The sequence below is a fragment of the Nylanderia fulva genome, unplaced genomic scaffold, assembly GCF_048542155.1.
Source record: "Nylanderia fulva isolate GAGA-0341 unplaced genomic scaffold, ASM4854215v1 Scaffold4, whole genome shotgun sequence".
Taxonomy (NCBI): Eukaryota; Metazoa; Arthropoda; class Insecta; order Hymenoptera; family Formicidae; genus Nylanderia; species Nylanderia fulva.
The window spans coordinates 2796496-2819126 of record NW_028190476.1 but is presented as its reverse complement, the minus strand read 5'-3'; the positions used below and the strand labels follow the sequence as shown (position 1 = coordinate 2819126).

Below are 22631 nucleotides of genomic sequence, written 5' to 3'. Positions count from 1 at the left end.
AAATTATATAAAAATTTTTTTATAAAATAATTTAATTATAAAAATGAATTTTTCTTTTGATAAAAAATAATGATGTTATGATGCTCAAGTAATCATTCTTAAAATAAAATTCTAATATAAAATTTGAGTAAATAAAGTATAATATATAAATGTGCATACATTTTTTTATTACGCAAAGATATTGAAACATTGTCTAGGAAAAAATCAGGGTAAAATATATTGAAAGAGAGCTCTGTTCGATTTGGCCGAAACTACAATATTGTGTGTTTTGTAAAACATAAATTTATAAATTAAAATTGTCACACAAGCAGTAAGCAGGAGAAAAGTTACACTGAGTTCCACCTTTTATTCTTCTATATAGGGGCAAAAAAATCGGAGAGGACTTATCCAAAATTTAAGTAAAAATTGATGAGACTCACCGGCACGATGCGTAGCAGCGGAGTTGTAAACTCTGTAAAATATAAATAGATGGAAATTAGTGAAATTTAAAATAATTGATTCCAAAAATTTGAATTTCAAAAAAATAAAATTATTACATTAAGTATTTTATTTAAATGAAAGAAATTTTTTAGATATATATAAACTTTTTTATAAAATTTGGTAAGTAAAATTTAACTTTTTTTATAAATAATATATAACCTAAATAATTTTTTTATAAAAAATATGTAAAAATATTTTATAAATCTAAATAAATATAAATATTATACTTAAATAATTTTAAACATTTTTCAAAATAAAATAAGCAAATCTATATATATATATATATATATATATATATATATATATATATATATATATATATATAATGCTCCATATTATTACAAAAAATAATATATAAAAAATATAACTTGCAAATATGAGAATATTGAATTAAGCTTCTAAATAAAGAATAAAAAATAAATATTAGTATAATAAAATAAATAATAAATTATTTACCATAAAGTTGCTCCGCCGTTGCCCGATATGCCATCCTGGTCCTCTGCTCCTCCTCGTAGAAGAAGCATATATTTGCACTTTGAAACACTTGCACTCGCGTACTTTTTTCATTTCGTTTTAATTATTACATTTTTTACGCGTTTCGGTAAAACGCGAGAATCAGCGAGAACTTGAATAAAACCGATGCTCCGTTTTCGCTTTTCACTCAGGATAGTCGCATTATTCCCGAATTGGCCACTGCACACTTCACTATATTTTATATTTCACTAAATATAGTATATTCGACGACGAAGAAAATGCGGAAATCGCGCGAGAGCTTCGCCGATTATTTTTTTATCGAGTGTATTTCGGAGGCGCCGCAAAAGTGCGACCGATAACGCGCAATCGTCCACTTGGAATACGATCGACTTCGGTAAGTTTCGCGCCAAAAGTGCCTGGCAATTCTCGCAATTCGTAAACTCGCGCACAAACTTTCGACGTCGCATGTTTTCGGGAGAACGAAAATCGGGCGAGATTTGAGGCCGAAGAGTTTAACCTCGCGATCGGATTTATATGATATATAATTAACAGTGTAAGGACACTAATTAATACTCGCACTTGTACTTTCCGACAATAATTACACGAATTTGACCATGAATAATGCGAAAATGTACCAGAGGGCAGCATTCTAGATTGCGTTCGAAAATGTATTCAGAAAAGTACAAAATTTGATCGACCAATCGGATATCGAGGGTCTGATTGATCAGTCGAGTGCTTCGCCCTAGGTGAGTTTATTTCCGAACGCAATCTAGAATGCTGCTCTCTGTACACTTTCGCATTGTTCGTGAACAATTTTGCGCGGTAATCGCCAGTTCGCGAAAGTACGAGTGTGAGTATTAATTTTGTAGTGTTTGTTCGCCGTTAATTATCGTATAAACAGAGATATATACTGACATATTAATTGTAAAAGTTAATAGTGCAAACATATAGATAATAAAAATTAAAATAAATTATTTTTTAAATATTAGAATAAAATCAGAAATTAATAGAATACAAGGAAAATTTCGAACACGAAAAAAACATATGTGCAAGATTTAATAAAAGCATTTAAAAATCCAAATTTTTTTTATACAATAAAAGTCGATATATTAGTCGCAATATATCAATTAAAAAATGTTATTTGTACATAATAAATTATATATCCATGCTTAGACTTAAATATTTGTACAATTTTTTGTGAAATAAGAAAATGTTACAATTATGCTTTCTGCTGCTCTACAACATACGAGTAGATTCTTTTTTTTTAAGTCCAAAAGTACATTGCATAATTTCTTGTCATCCAATGTTCTCGAAGATGCTAATGATACGTGAAAACTATAGACCGAACAAGACCATCACGAATTGCATGTGCACTATTTCCCACTCCAAATGAGAAAAATACAGAATCACAGGACATGTTTTGGGCACAAACCCCTACTGGATACCATCCAGCCTTATTAAATACCACTCCAACTCGGTAAACCTGTAACAGAATAATATTTTCATTATTATATGAGAGAATGAATATAATACACATAATATAATACATCTGCAAATAATCAAACATTTAAAAATCAAGAACGTTTGTCACTTAAATTTGTTCCAAAAGTAAGAGAGATATTGATTACAAAGTAGAAAAACAATTATTGCACAAACCTTATGCTTCTGAATATAAACTGGTCGATTAAAAGTAATTTCCACGAGAGTACCAAAATTCGCTTTAGTAGTGAAATGCGTGTACGTCAAACGTGTGCCATCGCAGTCGAGAAGATGAGCGTACAAGATTTCGGTGTAAGACGTATCACCATGTATAGCGTGAGTAAAACTGCTCGCCTAATAAACGAATTAAGTAATATATGCGAACGACAATTATTATTAGTATTATTTCCGGCCTCTACAGGTCTATGCGACTCTTGACAAACGATGGATAATTAGATGGATATAACAATTTGTAATCTCTTTTTAGCTTACCGAGGCTATTTGCGTAGGCACCTGTACACCCACTACACAAATATTTTTATCCACACTGAATGTGACGGAACAATCCAGTACGTTTGTATTCAAGCAATCTGTTTGTTGAACAATTGTTCTGAGGCAATAATATTTTGGTCCCTCGCGTACGACCACCCCCGTGGAGGTGAAATTTGATAAATTTCCAGAATCCTTATTCATGCCTTGCTCGTGCCTCTCTCCCAAAACTGGTGAAGTTTCTCGCATTGCACTACTGCTAGATTCCCCATCATTTAATATAAAGCCATTGCGCATAGGAATATTTAATGGACCATATGTAGGTAAAAATGGTTTCTTCAAAGAAGAAAAAATCTGAAATATATAGAAAAGATGTAGAAAATACAAAAGTACTCAAAACACACTGTTTCACTTTAACATATATTTATTTTGTTTCATTAAAAAATATTGTTATTTAATAATTATAGAAATTTTATGGAAAAAATCTGTAACTTAATATACGTACAGGAGAAATTATAGTTTGAGTCGTCACTAGCCTTACTCTGGTACATGAATTAGTGCAGAAACCTTCAGGCATAGGTGTTTTGTTGCCAGTACATAATATATTCATTAGTATAGCAAAAGCCTCGTCTTTTGTGAGCAGAGGAGACATACCAGGACCCTCTGCAAAATCTTGCGGAGACAAACTCAAGAATCTTATCTTTGAAAGGGCGTTTCCAATAACAGACTTTAAACATTTTCCATTGATCGGATCAAGAGATTTTCTAGAACATTCTGCCTTAGCCCATCGTTCCACTCCAGTAAACAATTCAATCTCCGAATTGACCTGCAAATTGTCTTGTTCCAAGACCTTGAGAAGCGTTCCTAGCTCTACCTCCTCCCAACTAGATTCCTTTAATACTTCATCCGTCTTTGTGCGTATGATCTGTAAACACTTGTCCATCAATACAGGTTCTTCAAACAGCTGAGCAAACTCGTATGCTCTGCACGCCTTTTTCGGCGAGAGATCTGACCACAGATACTTTGTGCATTCCTCTACTAAGCATGGCAGCATGTACTTCTTGGCACAATAACATAACTCGCAAGCCAATTCGAAAGAGCCCAGCTCTACTTTATCCGTATATATATATTCCAACAGTGCCTTAAATGCTTCAGGTTGAACATCCTTTATCGGTATTGGATCATTCTTCTCTGCCATGCCACCGAAGAACATAGCTTCAAAGACTGGACTAGACATTGCCAGGAACAATTTGTGGCCCTTGAGAGTCTGCTGTTGCGGTTCCTGTCCGACGATAAATTTGCAATCGGACCATTGTCCTGTCTCCAACAAGTACTGGCCGCGCTCTGAGATTTTCTGCTTGCTGGTCTGCCAGTCACAGCTCATCTTTACGAACCAGTATGTATGTACACTCGTGTGTATGTACACTCAACTTTCAGCTGCAATGTAAAGAGAAAATTATTATATCGTGACAAGTGAAATGGACTCGTAAATGTCATAATGACATATCTGTCATCTGTCAAGACACACACATCACCCTGCCTTATCTTATCTGTCAGATGGACGATGGAGTATAAAGAATTGTATGCCATATACATCTTACCGTCAATGCAACGTCAAATATTTTGCAATGGATTTTAAATACCAGCAATCTACTTCCGTAACATGTCAAATTGCTTTATCTGAGACTCGCATAAGAATGACATTACAGTGTGGCATGCATAGATACATCTTTACACCCTCTGATGAGATGACGCACGGGACGTGGCCATACATATATACTCGCCTAATTTTAAACACGACACACGTTATCGCTATAAATACTATGTGGCAAAACGCGCACGCTGGCCAAAAAGAATAGTTAATCTAGGAGAAGGGAGAGACAGAGAGAAAAACAAATCAGCAGTCTATGACCTGGGGGAACCTCCGCTCTCGACGTAGACCTCCGTTACACTTCCCGACACTTCCGCGCTCGTCGCGCGAAATCGGGAACGGATCTCTCGTCGCGTTGTTATTGTTATTGTTGTTATCTGTCTTCGTGCAGCCCCGCCGCGCGCAAGTGTCAAATGTCCGAAAACGCCAGTGAACGCTACGCCATCTTAGACCGACTGACGACCACTGACGCGCTCCCCTCCCCCTTTCTTCTTTCAAGGCTCAACCTTTCCTCCCTCCTCCTCGTCCCTCTCAGCTAACCGTCCGTCTTTCAACGCTTTTCGGAGTCGGTCGACGCGCTCGCTCCTCCGCATCAGCGACGATTTTCCACGACACAACGTGCCTGTCGCTCTCCCCCCTCCCTTCCCCCCTTCGTTCCTTCCTTCTTCTTCTTCTATTATACCGCTAGCGACAACGCGCTGGAAGTCTCTTCTCCGGGTGGATTTCGGGATCCGAGTTCACCGAAACACGACGATCGATAAAGAGGAAGGCTCGAAGCCGTGGAAGTGTGTACATATATATATATATATATATATATATATATGTGTCTTCGTCGCCCGGGATTAATTAACTAATCGCGAGGCAGCGCATCATCATCATCATTATCATCATCATCATCGTCGTCGTGAGTTTGTATCCATCGCACATTGAACCGGAGAGACACCGAGCGCGGAAGAAAGAGGGAAGACGGAGGAAGAGAGAAAGAGAGGGAGGAAGAAGCAAAGAAGGAAGAGGGAGAGAGAGAGAGAGAGAAGAGGCGGATTCTCGCGGGGTCCTTCGTGGCTTCGACCGTTGTGAATCGCCCCCAACTGGTGCACGCGGTAGTGGGACACCTCGCGAAATAATGCGTCTTCTTGTTCCCGGGCAGCTCGTCCGGATGACATCGTCGCCAGCCAGCCACGGGACGACGACGACGTAGGTGACGTATACGGTACGTCTGGGTCTGTCATCGTTATCGCATCTCGTCACCGGTGCAATAATCCCTCCCTAACAGCACGCCTATCCCGAAGATGTTCGAATGGATATCCTCTTATCCTTGATATCTTCCGGATATGTTGTGCTCATTCGCGACACCAGAGTTCGCACCCGTAAACTGACGTAACCGAAGCTCGTCAGGTCGAAGCTCTGCTCCGTTTCCAGGAGGAGGATCCTCCGTGTGTTTATTATGCGAGGAGGAGATAAGGAGATGTGACTCTTTGTTACACGCGCACGAATTCATTGTCACCTTGTAAATTACGCGGCTGAGTCATTGCCCGTTAAACACACACACGGTGTGACGTATGTTGCCCGTATATTTTTCTCGCGTCAAAATGTTCCATGGTTTCAACGAGGAACGCGAATTCTTGCGATTCTCCGAAATTATTTTTGCGTGCATAGTTTTATATAACGCGAGTCATATTTTCTAATATTGGTGAGCGCAAGTCCAAGTTGTTTGTACTGTCAATGGAATATCGTTGTAATGTGTTGCTGTGTTTATATATGCTCCATTATGTAAGGACTAAAAATACTCCCAAGTTATAAACACATGCGTTACCTGTTTTTATATCTCTTGCAACATTTGTAGTATATTTTTACACTATTAGCACATACAAGGTATAGTAAGACGTCTAGAGTTTTATACTTTGTTGATATAATTATATATATACTTGGATTCGCAACTTATTAGAGAAAGACTTGTTTATTATATATTTGCTTATACATTTATTTACATTGGTTTGTACATTTATTTGTTTAGAAGATATGGAGGGTCCCATTGAGCATTATGGTTACACCTTGCTCGAATCAATGCTACATTTAGCCTTGCGTTTGGACAGTTTTTAATGCGATAGAAGCAGTACAGGCAGATAGAGGCACGGTAATCCAAACTTCTATCGGAGAAATGGATGCAGTGTGCGATGAGGATAGGCGAAGACGCCTAAGGGCTTTGGAGGAGAGGATAAAAGATCCAAGAAGTGTCACAAATATCGATTGCTTATTGGATACAGTTCAGGCCCTGGTGTTAGATTGCGATCATGCGAGTGTGAAACGTATGAAAAATATAGAAGCCTACATGCATAGATGTAAATATTGGTTTTCAATACAAAATAATATTTCTTAACTTTAAGCAAATGAATGTATTACGCATCAAGAGATTGAAAATATTTATTTGTATTTTTGCAGATGACTCCGTAGCACAAGAGATTCATAAAATGCGAATGCGTACGGATGATTTTACTTTGATAAAAGTAATCGGCCGTGGTGCATTTGGAGAGGTGCAGTTGGTTAGACACAGATCTACGCAAAAAGTTTATGCTATGAAATTACTTAGTAAATTTGAAATGGTGAGATTCCTTGTTCATTCGGTTTTATGCATGTTGTATAATATAATTTTGTCTATTCTGTTTTTTTAATCGGTTTTATCTCCTTAGATTAAAAGGTCGGATTCCGCATTTTTTTGGGAAGAGAGAGACATAATGGCTCACGCAAATTCTCCGTGGATAGTCCAGCTCCACTTTGCATTCCAAGATCAAAAGTATCTCTATATGGTTATGGATTATATGCCGGGAGGAGATTTAGTGAATCTGATGTCTAATTACGAAGTGCCAGAGAAATGGGCCAAATTCTACTGTGCCGAAGTGGTGCTTGCATTAGATGCGATACATCATATGGGTTTCGTCCACAGAGACGTAAAGCCGGACAATATGTTGCTCGACAAACATGGGCATCTAAAACTTGCAGACTTTGGCACATGTATGAGGATGGACGCTGTAAGTTTAATCTTATTTTCTTTTATATTCTATTATATTATTTCTGTTATATTATTTCTGTTATATTATTTATATTTATTTTCTTTTATATTTGTATATTTTCTTTTATTTTTTTTATTTATATTTAATTTTATGTTTATAATTTTAGTTTTTTAAATTAAGTTTATATTTAAATACTCTTGATAAAAAATATTTTGTACAGATAATTCTATTAAGACAAATTTCTAAACCATGATTTATTTTAAAAAAATTTTTTAAATTCAAAATGTGAAAAAAATAGTAATCTTAGAACATTGCGAGAATATACTCTTTTCTCTCTCTAATTTTAATCATTTTGTTCAAACGTTTTGCAGGACGGTTTAGTACGGTCCGACACCGCGGTTGGTACTCCCGATTACATATCCCCGGAAGTTCTGCAATCGCAAGGCGGGGAAGGAGTGTACGGTCGCGAATGCGACTGGTGGTCCGTAGGTGTTTTCCTTTACGAGATGTTGTTCGGCGACACACCGTTTTTCGCCGACTCTTTAGTCGGCACGTACTCGAAGATCATGGATCACAGGAACTCGTTATACTTTCCTCAAAATGTCGAGATTTCTCACTCGGCGAAGAACTTGATATGCGGCTTCCTCACCGACAGAACGAAACGTCTGGGTCGTAACGGTGTCGACGAAATTAAGAACCATCCATTCTTCAAGAACGATCAGTGGACTTTTGATAATCTGAGGGAATGCGTGCCGCCGGTGGTGCCTGAACTTTCCGGAGACGACGACACCAGCAATTTCGATGACGTCGACAAAGAGGACGGACCAGAAGAGAGCTTTCCGGTACCTAAAGCTTTTTCCGGGAATCATCTGCCTTTCATTGGATTCACTTACTCGGGCGATTACGAGCTAATGTTCTCTTACGGCAAGGAATCCGTGGATGGTTTGGAGAATCATGTTAATAATGGTACCACTGACGATGTGAAGATCTCGCAGCTGGAAAACTTGCTGGACCGTGAGAGACGGCAAGTAGAGACGATGGAATCGCGGCAGAAAGCGTTGAACATGCAGTTGGAAGCGATGACACGCCGAGAAGCCGAACTGCGTGAGGAAGTCGGCAGAGCGGACAAAGAGCTGACACTGCTCAGACACAATTACAAGGAGGCGCAACGTAGAGTCGAGCACGAGACGGAGATTCGTCGGAAGGCGGAATCGTTGTTAGTGGAAGTGAAGAAGAAGTTTGACGAGGAACAAACTAGGCGGGCTCGAGACGTCAGCAACTCGCAGCAGACGTCCGAGCGAGTAACGACGTTGGAGAAGCAGCTGAAGGAGATGCAATGCAAACTCGAGAGAGAAACGGAAACGGTGACGAGGTTGCGCAAACAGACCACGGAAATCACCGTAGCGCGTCAAGCCGCCGAGCAAATGGCGAGCGAACTCCAAGTTGCCAGGGCTCAACTGCAAGCGCAGCGTGATAACTTGCAACAAGAGGTTGCCACTCTCCAGGTATAATCTCATTTCTTTTTCGAATTAGACCAATTTTAAGTATTCTTCGTGAAATACGTATACATTTTCGAAAAATGTTTTATAAATATTTCTTCGAGAAATCTATAGATTTTTATTTGTAAAATATTTTAATATCTTTATTTTATAAAATATTATAAATATATAAATATTATTAATATATAATTATTAAAATATTATAATTATATTTGTTAAAATATATAATATGTATTAAAATATTATAATTGTTAATTAAAATATTTTTTCCGTTTTTTAACAGGGCCAACTTTCCAAGGAGCGCAGTTCAAGATCGCAAGCTTCATTGTTGACAGCCGAACTGGAGACACGTCTTTCTGCTTTACATCTCGAGTTAGAACGTAGTCGTGAGAAGGAGGAGAAGGCGACTCTGGATAATAGACAACTGAACGAAAGAATTTCCGCGTTGGAAAAAGAAGCTGCTAGTTTAACTCTGGAATTAAAAGCTGCACAAGCCAGGTACACTCAAGAAGTTGTAGCCCATCAAGAGACGGAGCGTTCACGCATTCTTTCCAAAGAAGAGGCCAATTTGGAGGTTGTTAAAGGTATTTGTTTTAAAATTTTATATAAAGATAAAAACATATTTCTGATAAAGCATATTTTATTTTGCCTATGCAACCCAGGGCAAAAAAATGGAATTTTTGAAGGTAATATATATGATCGGCAAATTTACACTATTTTTTAATCTTGAAATATATTCTGGAATATCTAAATTATTTAATCTTATACTCATAAACTACATTTTTGTCATTTTGTGCTAATCTTTATTTGTCTTTTCATTATTGCTGCATATTTTTGTGTCATGGCATATCCATTTGTGTACGTACGCATTTTAATCTCCATCTATAAATTTAAAAAATGCATTACATACTGTTACTTACATTACGTATATTTGGTTTATTACAAATAGCTCTACAAGCAAAATTAAACGAGGAGAAAAGTGGAAGACAACGTGCAGAATTACTTGCGCAGGAAAAGGAACGTCAGACATCGATGCTCTCTGTCGATTATAGACAGATACAGCAACGATTGCAAAAATTAGAAGGCGAGCACAGACAAGAAGTGGAAAAAGTCAAAGTGCTGCAGGGCCAAGTTGAGCAGGAGCAACAGAAGAGGAACGTTCTTCAGACCGACCTAGGTCAACAAACGTCCGAAGCGGGAAGACTTCGCGCTCGTGAGCAACAATTGGTCGGAGAGGTTGCTCAGTTGAGGGAGGCTAAGCGGCAAATAGAAGAGGAGTTACATCACTTAAAAACGCAAAGGAACGTCGATCAGTTACAGACGAAAGAATTGCAAGAACAATTGGAAGCCGAAGCTTATTTCTCGGTACGTAATAACAAAAATTTGATTATGTACAGGATATTCTATAGGAAATTGCTGAAATTAATCAGCTGTCATTTTTTAATGCATGCAGTTATTGAGAAAACAAAAATTGAAAAGAGGAAAGTCTACAGTTTTTAATGGATATAAATAAAATGTTTGTTTTCTCAATAACTGCATGCATGAAAAAAATGACAGCTGATTAGTTTTAGCAATTTCCTATGGGACACCCTGTATATGATCTCGAATATGTAATTATCGAATAATAAAAAAATAAAAATAAAAAATATTAGATATATAAAAAGAAGTGTGAAAGTTAGGGCCGGTTAAATAATAAACTTCTTGATAAATTTTAGATAGATAGCATCTTCGTCTCTTTTCAGATAAATTAAAAAAAATGAATTTTATCAAGAAGCAACCGACCCTTAACAATTCAAAGTTATATTACAAAAAATGATCGCAAATTTAGATTTTTAGAAATAAATCATAAGTTTTGCTTTTCAGACTCTTTATAAAACTCAGACGCAAGAGTTACGTGAAGAGCTAGATGAAAAAGTGAGGCTGCAGCAGGAACTGGAAGAAGAACGTAGCTCTTTGGTTCATCAGTTGCAATTGTCTTTGGCACGCGGTGACAGTGAGGCGCTGGCTAGATCCATAGCCGAGGAGACCGTAGCAGACTTGGAAAAGGAAAGGACCATGAAGGAGCTGGAATACAAAGACGGACTAGCCAAGCATCATCAAGAGTTAAGCTCAAAGGAACAAATTATAAACAGATTGAAAGAGAACGAAAGCGAATTCAAGAAATCGGTCGATCAGACTCTGAAGGAAAAGGAGGACCTGAGCAAGCGGTTGAAAGAATCGCAAGAGCAACTCGGTAAAGCGCAGTTCAACGCGGAAGAAATCGAAAAGCTGAGCAGCAAGCTGAAAACTGAGCAACTGTTGAAGCAGCAAGCGGTCAACAAGCTGGCCGAGATCATGAATCGAAAGGATCTTTCGTCGAGCGGAAAGAATAAAAACAAGGCGTCTGCCGCAGATTTGAGGAAGAAGGAGAAAGATTGCAGGCGCCTGCAGCAAGAACTCACTCAAGAGAGGGAAAAGTACGGACAACTGACAGCTAAATGGCAGAAAGATTTGCAAGATTTGCAAGTAAGCGAGATATATCTTTATTGAGACTTTAAAATATATAAAATTACTCGAGGGCGTAAAAAATATACATATAATTTTTTTCCAGGCGCAACTCGTAGAAGAGAATCAGGCGAAGCTAAGGCTGCAAATGGAACTGGATTCGAAGGACTCAGAAATAGAAACGCTACAGATGAAAATCGCGTCACTCAATTCGGAAACTGCAAGTGTTTCGTCCATCGAGAACGACGACGCTGAGGATTCTGTTCTGTCCGAGCACGGTACAATGAGACTGGAGGGTTGGTTAAATGTGCCAAACAAGCAGAATATTAAGCGACACGGCTGGAAGAAGCAATACGTCGTTGTTTCCTCCAAGAAGATAATTTTCTATAATAGCGAAAACGACAAGATGAACGCCGATCCGGTTCTGATATTAGACTTGAATAAAGTCTTCCACGTTAGATCTGTTACTCAGGGTGATGTTATCCGAGCCAATGCCAAAGATATACCCAGAATATTTCAGGTAACACTACTTTTATTAATCTCGATTCTTTGGTTGTTGCTATACTTGTGTCAGTATCGCCCGCATTAATTAATCTCGTTCACAGTTACTCTACGCCGGTGAAGGTGAGGCGAGACGACCCGGCGACGAAGGAAATACACTGCCTGGAGTGGATTTACCGCAGCTCACAGATAAACCCGGTACTCAGTCGCTGAAGGGCCACGAATTCGTGTCAATATCTTATCACATGCCTACGACCTGCGAGGTCTGTTCGAAGCAGCTCTGGCATATGTTTCGTCCTTCTCCGGCTCTCGAGTGCCGAAGTACGTATTGTATCCGTTTATAATAATTTATTATATTAATTAAATTATTATAATTTTTATTATATATTAACTTATTATAATAATTATAATAACTTAATATATAATAATAATTATAATAATTTAATTAATATAATAATTATAATAATTATTTTTATATAACTTCTATAGGACGTCGTTGTTGTCTTTTTTATATAAAACGAAACTTCATTGTATGCAGGGTGTCGCATTAAAGTTCATAAGGAACACTTGGATAAGAAGGAGGATGCCATAGCTCCGTGCAAACTGCACTACGATCCGAACAGCGCCCGCGAGTTGTTGCTGCTCGCGACGAATCCCGAGGACCAGAAGTACTGGGTCTCGCGGCTGTCCAGGCGCGTTCAGAAATGCGGCTACAAAGCGAACTCGCACGCGGACGGCACGGGACAGCGCGTCTCGCCAAGGTAGCGTAGCTGATGCTGCTGCTCGACGTGAGCGGGGACTAAGTAGCTCTCTTATTTTGTGACGTCGCATGATGTGGGTGTAGAGAGGTTAGACTTTGTTTGATTTTTCTTCCTTTTCTTTTTTTTGTATCATTATTTCTCTACCGATTTTGTATATAATTGTACATATATCTATGGCACAATGCATGGCGTTGATTGTTGCGAGGCGTTGACTATTAAAACTAATGGGACAGTTAAGCGAAATCAGAAAAGTGCTAAAAGATAATGTGTGTATCGATTAGGAGTAGTATGTCCACATGTAGATATTATTACCGCACAATGAAATTTTAGCTTTCGGCACTTCCTACAAAAAGTTATATGTATATATACATAGCTTGTCATTTTCTCTAATCATTATCATATAATATACAGGGCGTACAGGAGGGATGGTTAGCATTCTAGGATATGATTGTATATGATTATGCTTTTGAAGCGTTTTATAGCTTTGACTTTGCCATGTTTTTATTTGTTTTTGAAATCGAACGATATATATATATATATATATTATATATATATATATAACAGACTTATATGACTTATCTGTTTATATATATATATATATATATAGAGCTTGTCATTTTCTCCAATCATATTATCATATATATGTATATATGCAGGGTGTCCCATAGAAAATTGCTGAAACTAATTAGCTGTTCTTTTTTAATGCATGCAGTTATTGAGAAAACAACAATTGTGTTGGAAAGAAGAAAGTCTGCAGTTTTTAATGAATGTAAATAAAATGTTTGTATACCAGTTTATTTTATTGATAAAAAGTGATCTACTAATAACCACATAAAATCACATAAACTCATGATCAATATTCTCAACAGTGTCAGATTTAATAGCAGTTATTAAAAAGATTGTCAATAACTTCAAAAATGACATGTTAGAAAAAGTTTTTACGAGCTTTTGTAAAAGAACAGAATTTTTTACAAATTCAAATGGTGTGCACTTTGAAGATACTTATCATTAGCTTACATATGTGATTATTAGCACTATTTTCATTACTTTTTTCAGTAAAATAAACTGATATACAAACATTTTATTTATATCTATTAAAAACTGTAGACTTTCCTCTTTTCAACACAACTTTTTTTTTCTTAATAACTTCATATATTAAAAAGTGACAGTTGGTTAATTTCAACAATTTTCTATGGGCCACCCTCTTCATACTATCGAATTAACATGCTTTTAAAGCGTTTTATAGCTTTGACTTTGCCATGTTTTTTATTTGTGGTTTTGAGCTCAAACGATACAAGTAAGAGATTTATATAACATATGTTTCTATTTTTCTTCCAGAGAATCCACGAGGTCGACTTTGAAGCCATATCTATCGGTACAGCAACGATCCGCGACATTGCCAGCAAACGCTAGTATGGGCAAGTGATCTTGGAAAAAGCTAGTATTGGCCATTAAAGACTCTGCTCACGATCTGCTACCGCATTTTCTGCGTTAACGGTGATTATGTCAGTGAGGATCGTAAAGAACTCCTAGAAAACCTCGCGATTTTCTCTGCGCACCTGGCAAGAAACTGAAGTTAGACTGTCAATAATTTCCTATCCATCAATGTGAGAATAATTTGAAATAACGATTGCGATCATAATGTGACTTTTGCAGCTAGGGTAAGTAAAATTCAAGTTCGAATATCGCTGGAGAAAACAGGGTTACTACAATGTGTACCGGGTGATAAACGAATACGACGGATGTAAGAAGGATGGAGAGAGGATAGGAGATGCCGTATGTCCATAGGGTTGCGCGCCATTGTCGTGTTCTCCCAGGACAATAATATAATTAATTGAAATTGCGCGCCGTGTGTTCCTCGTAATTGCTGGATCTTATCTTTTATCGTGAGCGACGTGTAATAATAATCTTTTTGTACGGTGTGTTCGTGATATTTCGCGGCAGATTGTGAAACGTTCTTTCGAGAAGAGAATGATTGAATTTCTGCGGTGATTTTTCTGGATTAGAGAAACTCTATATTCGACTTTTGTATACGCACATTTCTTACTGCCTTTGATAATGATTAACGATAAATTGTGATGAAGACTTTTTAGCTTAAGGCGTTTTTTCGATGCTTTAAACCGGAATTTCGGAAGCTTGGAAAGGATTATATATATATATATATATATATATATATATATATATATATATATATATATATATAATATTATATATAGTATTTTGGAATTATTTTATATATACACTGAATGTTCTTTGAGAACGGTATGTAGATGTGCGCGGGAATCTTTTTGCTTTTAACGTGAGTATTAACGAGGATTTATTTAACGTTTGGTAGTTGAGGTGTGTTTTTGAACGGAACTTTAATTTCAAGAAGGTGTAAATAAACTGAATACGCGTCCGGAGATCAACGTTTTTATCGAAATCCTGGTGAGTTGGCATCGCGAGGAAGAAGCAATTTATGCGAAATTGATCAGAAATGTGGCGTCTAATGTAAGGGCTATATGAGTACACATGATAACGAGTGCCAGCTTGTATAGTAGAGATAATGATTGTACTTTAAGACTTTTTTATTACAAATACACGAGCTACATGACGTCCGCTGTATCCCGACAGAAGCAGAGAAAGAGATAAAGATAATATCATGCATAATTTAGAAGCTCAGAAGCTTCGTCATGGTGCCATACGGCTTGGCCATTCCCGGCATCGGAGAAAGCGATAGGAAGAAACGAAGGAAACGAAAAAAAAGGTCTTAGGAATCGCGTTAAATATTATTAATATTATTAATGCATCATCGCCGCCTGTGTTCTTTCCAAAATACTTCCGCGAGACTTTGCGTTGTGGCGAGACTCGTCGGAACCAAGAGAACCGCTTCCATCGATGTCGGTCAATTAATTCTGGTTAACATTCTTCTTCCCCATGCGAGCTATATAGATATACATTAGTTGCAATTAAGCGAGTTGAGCAAAACTTTTCATTGTAATTCCCTGCCTCTTTTCTAGAGATAAACTCTAACAAAAATGTGTCTCGGAGATCTAGGAGAAGTTTTTACATTCTTTTTTCTCATGAAAGAGATAAATTAATAAAGTCAATTAAGTTATGATAGCTATAATGGATTTAGAAAGGAGTAGAAAATCGATAATCAAAGCCAAGTCAAGCAAATACAGGAAGCAAGATTAGTTCGTTATACGTGCTGCAAAATTCTGGTTAATTAAATTCTTTTTCTTTATTTGGATTATATAGCTGGAACTTTCTAGATGGTGGAAGGAGAATTGCTCTAACCAGAATTAGTTAACTAAAGTTGTCGGTGTGACTGGTTGTAAGAACTCAGCGAGACGTCCATCAAATGGTGCTCTTCCCACTTTTTCCCCCTGTCCTATCCATCCTTTTGGTTTGATAAAACGTTGAGAGCGAGCAAGAAACTGTCAATGCTTCTCGTCGTCGTAATAAATTGTGAAAGTACGAAGAAGAAAAAGACAGAAAAAGAGAGATAAAATTCAAATAGAAAGAAAATGTCATCCGATATACTACGCCCCGTGCCTTCTTCATTAATTTGGTTCTCCACGAAAGCGAAGCTTGAAGAAAATTGACAATGAGAAAGAGCGAGAGAGAATGAGTGAATGAATGAATAAGAATGAGAGAGTGCGAAAATGACGCGGAGGGCGAAATAGAGAGAGAAAGAAAGAGGAAGAAGAGGAAGAACTTGTTACAGCATATTTTATTATTGTTTAGTTATTTACAATCTGTATATTATTAATTAATATTACGATTAAAAGTATTTTGTAGATAATATGCGGCTCTCTCTTTGATGATACATTTTATGACCACCGATCGAGCATTTGCGATAATCGCATTAATTGGGGCGATTTTTTTTTTTCATGGCGGTCGTTTCTTTATTCGTTTATTTATATAATGCTACAATCGATGACTCTAAAACTGCCCTCGTTCTCGATTAATTGTGGGCGAGTGGAGCTCGTTTCGTAAAATTAATCAGAGATCCCTTATATGGCTGTATTGATAAATTTTTATAATGCAACATTATTCGAGAGTAGGTCTGAATTGCCTTAAATACGTTAATTAAAATACGATAAACTCGTTATGTCGTCTTCCCCTTTGATGAAACTGCCCCATTTTAATTAAACAATTTAAAAGTTTAAAAAAAATATTGAATGAATATGCTCTAATTTATATTAATTCTCATTGTCAGTTTGCGAAAATGCCCCAAAAAATTTGTTTCTCCTGTAACGCACGCAAGGATCAGAGATTTATTTAATAATAAGTGGTACACATTAAAATGCATGAAGCAGTTCTTATTTTTTTCGAATTTATCTAAAAATCAAGCACAGAGAGAGAGAGAGAGTGATTAAAAAACTGAAATTATTTTCAAATTTCTATATACAATTTTACGTTTTAACATACAGTATTTATTCTATATTAAAATAAATATATTTTTATATTATAAATAATATCTCTATCGCAACACACTAGAGGGATAAGAGCCGGGGATCTAACAATAAGAAACGAAGTTAACTATAGCTTTTAGATTCGTTGAAATTTATTTCGACTACATTTGAAAAATCCTGCGTGTGTGAATGAGATCGACATGTGAGATCGACATGCAAAAATAACACATGATGCAAGAATAATCGAATCGAATAATCCATATAAAAATGAATAATTTTTTTTTATAGCAAATTCGAGAAAGCTCTGTCTTCGTATAATATCGTAGAAACGAGTAAACTCTCCGACGGCGCATTCGATCAAATATTTCTATAATCGATTACGTTTTTCATTAATTGTTCTAGATATGAACTAATCTCTTTTTTTTCATACTAGATCATTTATTTGGATATGTAACGCGTTCTTTCATTCTCCACGGTCGTTGCACTTTTCGTCCCCACCTATCTATCTACCTCCCACTTTCCCTTACAGACGCGTTGCGTTATTTCAGAAAGTACAACATCAACTTTCTTCGTCGCTCGCGATAGATAAAAACTGGTTTAACGTCTCACCAATTTATCCTGTATATTCCGAGTCAGGCAGAACGACGAATTCATACGTACAAGAATTTGTAAAATCAATAACCGACGGCTTCTATTGGCGGATCTAGAGATCTACCGAAGCGAGGATATACACGTGTCCGAATAATTGTGGAATCATCGGAAGCTAGGAATGGCTTAAAAGTTTGCTCTTCTATACGCAATATTAAATCGATACGATTTTACAAAATATTAACATCATATCAACGCACGCGCGAACGACTTATAATGGAACGAAGCGCTCTTCAAACATCATATGGAATCTCGATATTGCAATAAATCTTCGTTATATGATATAAATCTTCGTTATATGATATAAATCTTCGTTATATGTACAACAGAGAAGGGATCCGCTTTCGCTAATGATACGCTATTTTATAAAGGCGAATAATTGATACATTAGATGTAGACACATGCATGTCGCGGGACATAATGTGAGAGTTTAGGGGCCGAGCGAATACAGACGAGCAGGAGATAGAGACGAAGGATCGTTGGATTCGTTCGCTTACACGCACATATGTAAATCTCTACTTCCACGTGGTTAATGACGAAGCTATAAAAACTCTTGAAAATTCAGAGGAAAGAGATATGTGCTGCTTTCCTTTTATCATGAAAACGATTTTCACTGTTGATCAAGGTTGATCGTCACAACGTCTTTCAGAGTTCTCTAACGCAATTATTCTCCAAGTTTGGAGAATTTTTTCTTTTACGTTTCTTAAAAAAAAAAAAAGATTTTTTTTTACTTTTTCGAAGAAGCTTTCTATTTCCTTTTTTCAACGGAGATCTATTTTTTTTTCTTGTCTGCCGCGAAGAAAGTTTCAATTCTTTCTTTCATTTTCTGAAAAAGGTTCTTTCGCTTTCTCTCTTTTTCGTTTCTTCGCGTCTCCAGAGTTGTTCGTGATGTTTCGGAGTTTAATTTCCGACGAGACTGCGTAGTCTCGTAGCGAAAGATTATTTTCTTACAAGAGCAACTAGACCGCGATTCAAGTGCGTTAACTTTGGTTTCATTGACAATTTTGTTGGAGTTGGAGTGGACTGTTGGTTTCGATTTGCCGTCTGCTGCATGCTTTGCTGTTTCTTCTTCAATGATTCTTGCTTGGCACCTCTGTGTTTTTTTTGCGCAAATAAAGTTATTATTGTAATATTTTTTTTATATTTTTGTCATATTTCTTATATTATTTCTCAATAATTTTTTTTTTAATCAAAATTAATTTTACTAATTTATTTGCAGATACTTTTTACTAAATATGTAATTTCGGTAAAAAAAATCGAAGAAAAATTAAATAGATTAGTGAACTCGGCATATCGTTTTCGTAATTGAATATAATAGGTTTTAGAATATTGTACAAACACTCACAAGTATCGAGTGAGATCCTCCACGTCGACGAGCATCGAATCTTGCTCCATGTGCAAATCGTCTCTCCTCAAAAGTCCCTCGACGAGCGCTTCGTTCAAGGCGGCAATTCTCGCGTGTAAATCGTTCGCCACTACTTGCAATTGCGCGACGTTTAATTCCGTGAGAAGAACTCGGGACAATCTGCGTCTATCTTCTCCCAACTGAACACCGACCTGGGGAAAAATGCAAAATCCAATAATTAATTGTCATTTAAAAATAAGCAGAATCCGGAGCTTAAATCTTTCGAATATATATTTATTTTCATTAATGAGAAATTCGTTATTTAAATGATTACAATTGACAAATTTGTGTTAAATTTAACAGATATCACATGTTTCAAACGGTCCACAGAAATTTAATTAATAAGTATAAATCTCGTCACTAATAAAACAGAACATATTTATTATGTAAAATTAAAAAGAAAATAGATGCACATTGTATTATTTTTACATCTTTTTTCAGTTTTACTAATTTGACATTTAAATTCAATTAACACAACAGCAATATGTTAACATATAAATGTGTTAAAATTTAACGCAAATTTTAACGGAGACCGTTTAAAAAAAAAAAAAAAAATTCCTACTGTGATAGTAATTGGAGCCTCTTTACTAACTTTTTCCAAACTGCATCGCACCATCTCGGTGATGGGGCTCTGCTTCAGCCTCTGCCTCTCCACTTCCATCTGCATGTGAGCCATTTCTTTGGCCTGCGCCAGGGCCATTCGGGCCTCGGTCTGCAATCTGGCCTGCCGCGCGAAAAAGTCCGCCTCGTCGACCGGCGGCGTCGAGTTCGCGCCCGCGTCGAGTCTCAGAGACGGAAGACTCAACACTTGCGGCCTCGTCGGCTGTTTCGAACCGCCGAGCTGCTTCGAGCCGAGGGACGTAGGTGTGGATCCAGGAGACGTGTCGTTTTCCGAAGCCGGGGACTCGGTGTGCGACGACGTCTCGTTCATGAAGCAGATCTGGAGGTTCATTCCTGCGCAAAAAAATGATGTTGTTTAGTATTGATGGCCGAAACGTTGTGAGATATTGTTTACTGTGTAATAAGCCAGTTTGATCGAATTGAATAAAATTAAGATTTATTATTGTTTAGTATTTTAATTGTGTGCGTGCGAATTAATTGGATTATTTGATTGAAAAAATGATTATCAGTATTTGAATAAGAATTTTTAATTTTAATAAGATGTATGAATAACGTAATGATTCGTACGATAGACTATCTTTCTTTAATTTATGTATTTGCATAATTGTGTATTTATTCGTTGAATTGTTTATTTAATGGCATCGAAAAAGCTGTACGAACCACTTTGAAGACGCGACTGAAGACTTGGCTTTCGTCCACGTTCGGCGCGCATATCTTCGGCATCAGGCCCCATAGCCAGTCTCCTTCTGATTTCTTCGCGATCGTTCCGTCGCTGTAAACATAAAGAAGAGTAAATAGTAAATTAGTCTTACATCTTGTACAGAAATGAAATCATGAACCGTGATAATCGCTTTTCACAATTAAATTTTACATCTTATTTACACACATGAATATATATTATATACCGCAGACTAATACAGCATATTCTTGAAAAAAATGTAGGAGATAATTATAAAATTCAAATATACAAAGATGATCTATATTATAATTTAAATATAAAACGGGCACCAAATCTAATTATTATAATTAACGTTGTCATGAATGAATAATAGCACTATGAACTTGAATATTTCTCGATACATCGTTCCTGTTCTCGGCAAATTTCTACAAATCAATTCACACCTGCAGATTATCATCAAATTCGCCACGTACAACCCTGTCGAATCGTGCAATCACATCTTCCCTTTCGCTTTCCTTTGTTTCTTTCGATTGTTCGATTGCTACAGTCGATTCCGAAGGTTTATCCGTTTCCGTAGTTTCTTTATCATCATCCTGATGCCACACAAATTAACACTTTTCACTTTTATAACGAAATATACGCGATGACACAATAACGACATTATTTTGCCCACTCGCGAAGGACGACAGATTTTCAGAAATTCGAGATGCATATTATCTAACACATATGTTATGATAGTCAAAGACAGTATTTTCTTTTAAATTTCTTAATACTTTTTAAAAACATGTGAAATAAAAGTAGTTTATAATATTCATTTAGAATTGTTTGTAAGAAGAATCTAAATTATATATTTATATTTTGTATACATATACCCATACAGCACACGTTTGCAGCAATATTGCAACAACATTGCAATATTGTACATTGCATAGCAATATTGCAGAAATATTATATAGGCATGAATTTGCAATATATTTTAAACAACGTTGCAGCAACATTTCAGAAATATTATGAAAATAAAATTCACGCAAAAAATATTAGGTACAGAACATTCAGTTCGATCATGTATTTGGCACATTTCCAATAATCCAATAGTAATATTACATATATATTTTATTGCATTATTGCTGCAATGTTATAGAACAATATTTCTGAAAGCGGACATTTTACCAAGATTGCTGCAACATTTCACAATGTTTATGCAATGTTGTAATATTGCAATAAAATGTTGCCACAATACTGCTGCAATCTTGTGCTGTATGGGTAAGGATGCAATTTCGATTATAGGTATTTCTACCGCGCAAAGTGTGACTAAAGACTCAGCATCCTGCTCGAGTTTAATTGCAGTTTGTTGAACAAATAGAGCAAGGCAATTGCGATTGCGACAGGGAATCGAACTTGCTTCCGCGCTAAAAATCTATGTTTGTTCATTAACACCGCGAGTTCTGTGACCCACTTTCACGCCTGCGTCGGTCCGGAACCGTACCGAATCGTGTGGTTCGTCGACCTTCCTGTCGGAACGACAATACGATCTGACTCGGGCGAATCATTAAATCTAGCGCATCCAAGCCAGACGTAATAATAATGTAACCGTTGTTTCGTCCTCCGCACGTGCATCGGTCACGTGCAAACGAAACGCGCGAGATCGATGGCCAATATGACGTTTCCTTATGCATCTGCAATTTTGATATTTCCCATCGTATCCGTTTGATTTCTATCGCATCCGTTTCAATTTTTTTTTAAACGTTAATTATAATTTTTTTTAATCGTTTCCACGCTTATTCTGACTCATAGAACTTGAATATCTTGCGTTAGAATCTATGTGACGACATTTCCGGTTCTTAGAATATCGAAATTAAACAAGTTGTAATAATCATTCGCCGCTAATGACAAGTGAAAACTAGTAATGTTGCCAGTGAAATATAAAATGGTTGAATGACTCAGAATATCGATGAAATAATATTTCCATAGCAAAGTCTTATTGCTCTGGATCATTTTTAATTTTGAGGTATTTAAATCCGTAAATTATTTGAGTAAGTTTTAGTGTGTCTC

General features: G+C 36.6%; 3 protein-coding genes and 1 long non-coding RNA gene across 12 annotated transcripts in view; 1 reads left to right on the top strand and 3 right to left on the bottom strand.

The window, feature by feature from the left end:
• Nucleotides 1–1992: 1992 nt before the first annotated feature.
• Nucleotides 1993–5372, bottom strand: LOC114937997 (BTB/POZ domain-containing protein 1). 4 transcript variants are annotated; one of them, XM_085486023.1, is made up of 5 exons: nucleotides 4707–5372; nucleotides 3428–4359; nucleotides 2926–3276; nucleotides 2611–2787; nucleotides 1993–2437 (listed from the first exon to the last, which is right to left on the bottom strand). In XM_085486023.1, exons 2-5 carry the CDS (start codon nucleotides 4304–4306, stop codon nucleotides 2273–2275), a joined length of 1572 nt encoding a protein of 523 aa, XP_085342149.1. In that variant the 5' UTR covers nucleotides 4307–4359; nucleotides 4707–5372; the 3' UTR covers nucleotides 1993–2272. The 4 variants fall into 4 exon arrangements, with proteins under 4 accessions (XP_085342149.1, XP_085342150.1, XP_029167528.1 ...); XM_085486024.1 differs by having other exon boundaries at nucleotides 4835–5372; XM_029311695.2 differs by lacking the exon at nucleotides 4707–5372 and adding an exon at nucleotides 4524–4700.
• ROCK2 (Rho-associated, coiled-coil containing protein kinase 2) lies at nucleotides 4997–20002 on the top strand. 6 transcript variants are annotated; one of them, XR_014925461.1, is made up of 13 exons: nucleotides 4997–5783; nucleotides 6588–6912; nucleotides 7013–7173; nucleotides 7261–7599; nucleotides 7953–9086; nucleotides 9364–9664; nucleotides 9743–9766; nucleotides 10030–10445; nucleotides 10944–11585; nucleotides 11671–12084; nucleotides 12170–12386; nucleotides 12604–12913; nucleotides 14165–14229. XR_014925461.1 is itself a non-coding variant. In XM_085486021.1 (13 exons), the coding sequence occupies exons 2-13, from the start codon at nucleotides 6732–6734 to the stop codon at nucleotides 14250–14252; spliced, it is 4131 nt and encodes a 1376-aa protein (XP_085342147.1). In that variant the 5' UTR covers nucleotides 4997–5783; nucleotides 6588–6731; the 3' UTR covers nucleotides 14253–20002. The 6 variants fall into 6 exon arrangements, 5 of the variants coding, with proteins under 5 accessions (XP_085342147.1, XP_085342144.1, XP_029167526.2 ...); XM_085486021.1 differs by having other exon boundaries at nucleotides 10039–10445; nucleotides 12604–12826; nucleotides 14165–20002; XM_085486018.1 differs by having other exon boundaries at nucleotides 12604–12826; nucleotides 14165–20002.
• Schip1 (Schwannomin interacting protein 1) overlaps nucleotides 16524–22631 on the bottom strand; it is an 18193-nt gene continuing 12085 nt past the window's right edge. Inside the window, 4 exon segments of the mRNA XM_085486022.1 lie at nucleotides 16524–18967; nucleotides 19220–19431; nucleotides 19872–20233; nucleotides 20561–20672. Of these exon segments, the coding sequence (XP_085342148.1) occupies nucleotides 18814–18967; nucleotides 19220–19431; nucleotides 19872–20233; nucleotides 20561–20672 (840 nt within the window). The 3' untranslated portion in view covers nucleotides 16524–18813.
• Nucleotides 20682–22631, bottom strand: part of LOC146721881 (uncharacterized) — a 4358-nt gene continuing 2408 nt past the window's right edge. Inside the window, exon 2 of the long non-coding RNA XR_014925462.1 lies at nucleotides 20682–21172. This is a non-coding gene — a long non-coding RNA (uncharacterized LOC146721881). The remainder of the gene's footprint in view (nucleotides 21173–22631) is intronic.

What these genes read in the sequence shown, in the direction of transcription:
- ROCK2 (XM_085486018.1), top strand. Translation starts at nt 6,732, where the DNA reads ATGGATGCAGTGTGCGATGAGGATAGGCGAAGACGCCTAAGGGCTTTG. An exon ending in ATATACCCAGAATATTTCAG is followed by an intron (nt 12,085 to 12,169) that starts GTAACACTACTT and finishes TCTCGTTCACAG; the next exon opens with TTACTCTACGCCGGTGAAGG. An exon ending in GGACAGCGCGTCTCGCCAAG is followed by an intron (nt 12,827 to 14,164) that starts GTAGCGTAGCTG and finishes TTTTTCTTCCAG; the next exon opens with AGAATCCACGAGGTCGACTT.
- LOC114937997 (XM_085486023.1), bottom strand. Translation starts at nt 4,306, where the DNA reads ATGAGCTGTGACTGGCAGACCAGCAAGCAGAAAATCTCAGAGCGCGGC. An exon ending in CTCAAACTATAATTTCTCCT is followed by an intron (nt 3,277 to 3,427) that starts GTACGTATATTA and finishes TATATATTTCAG; the next exon opens with ATTTTTTCTTCTTTGAAGAA. An exon ending in TTTATATTCAGAAGCATAAG is followed by an intron (nt 2,438 to 2,610) that starts GTTTGTGCAATA and finishes ATTCTGTTACAG; the next exon opens with GTTTACCGAGTTGGAGTGGT.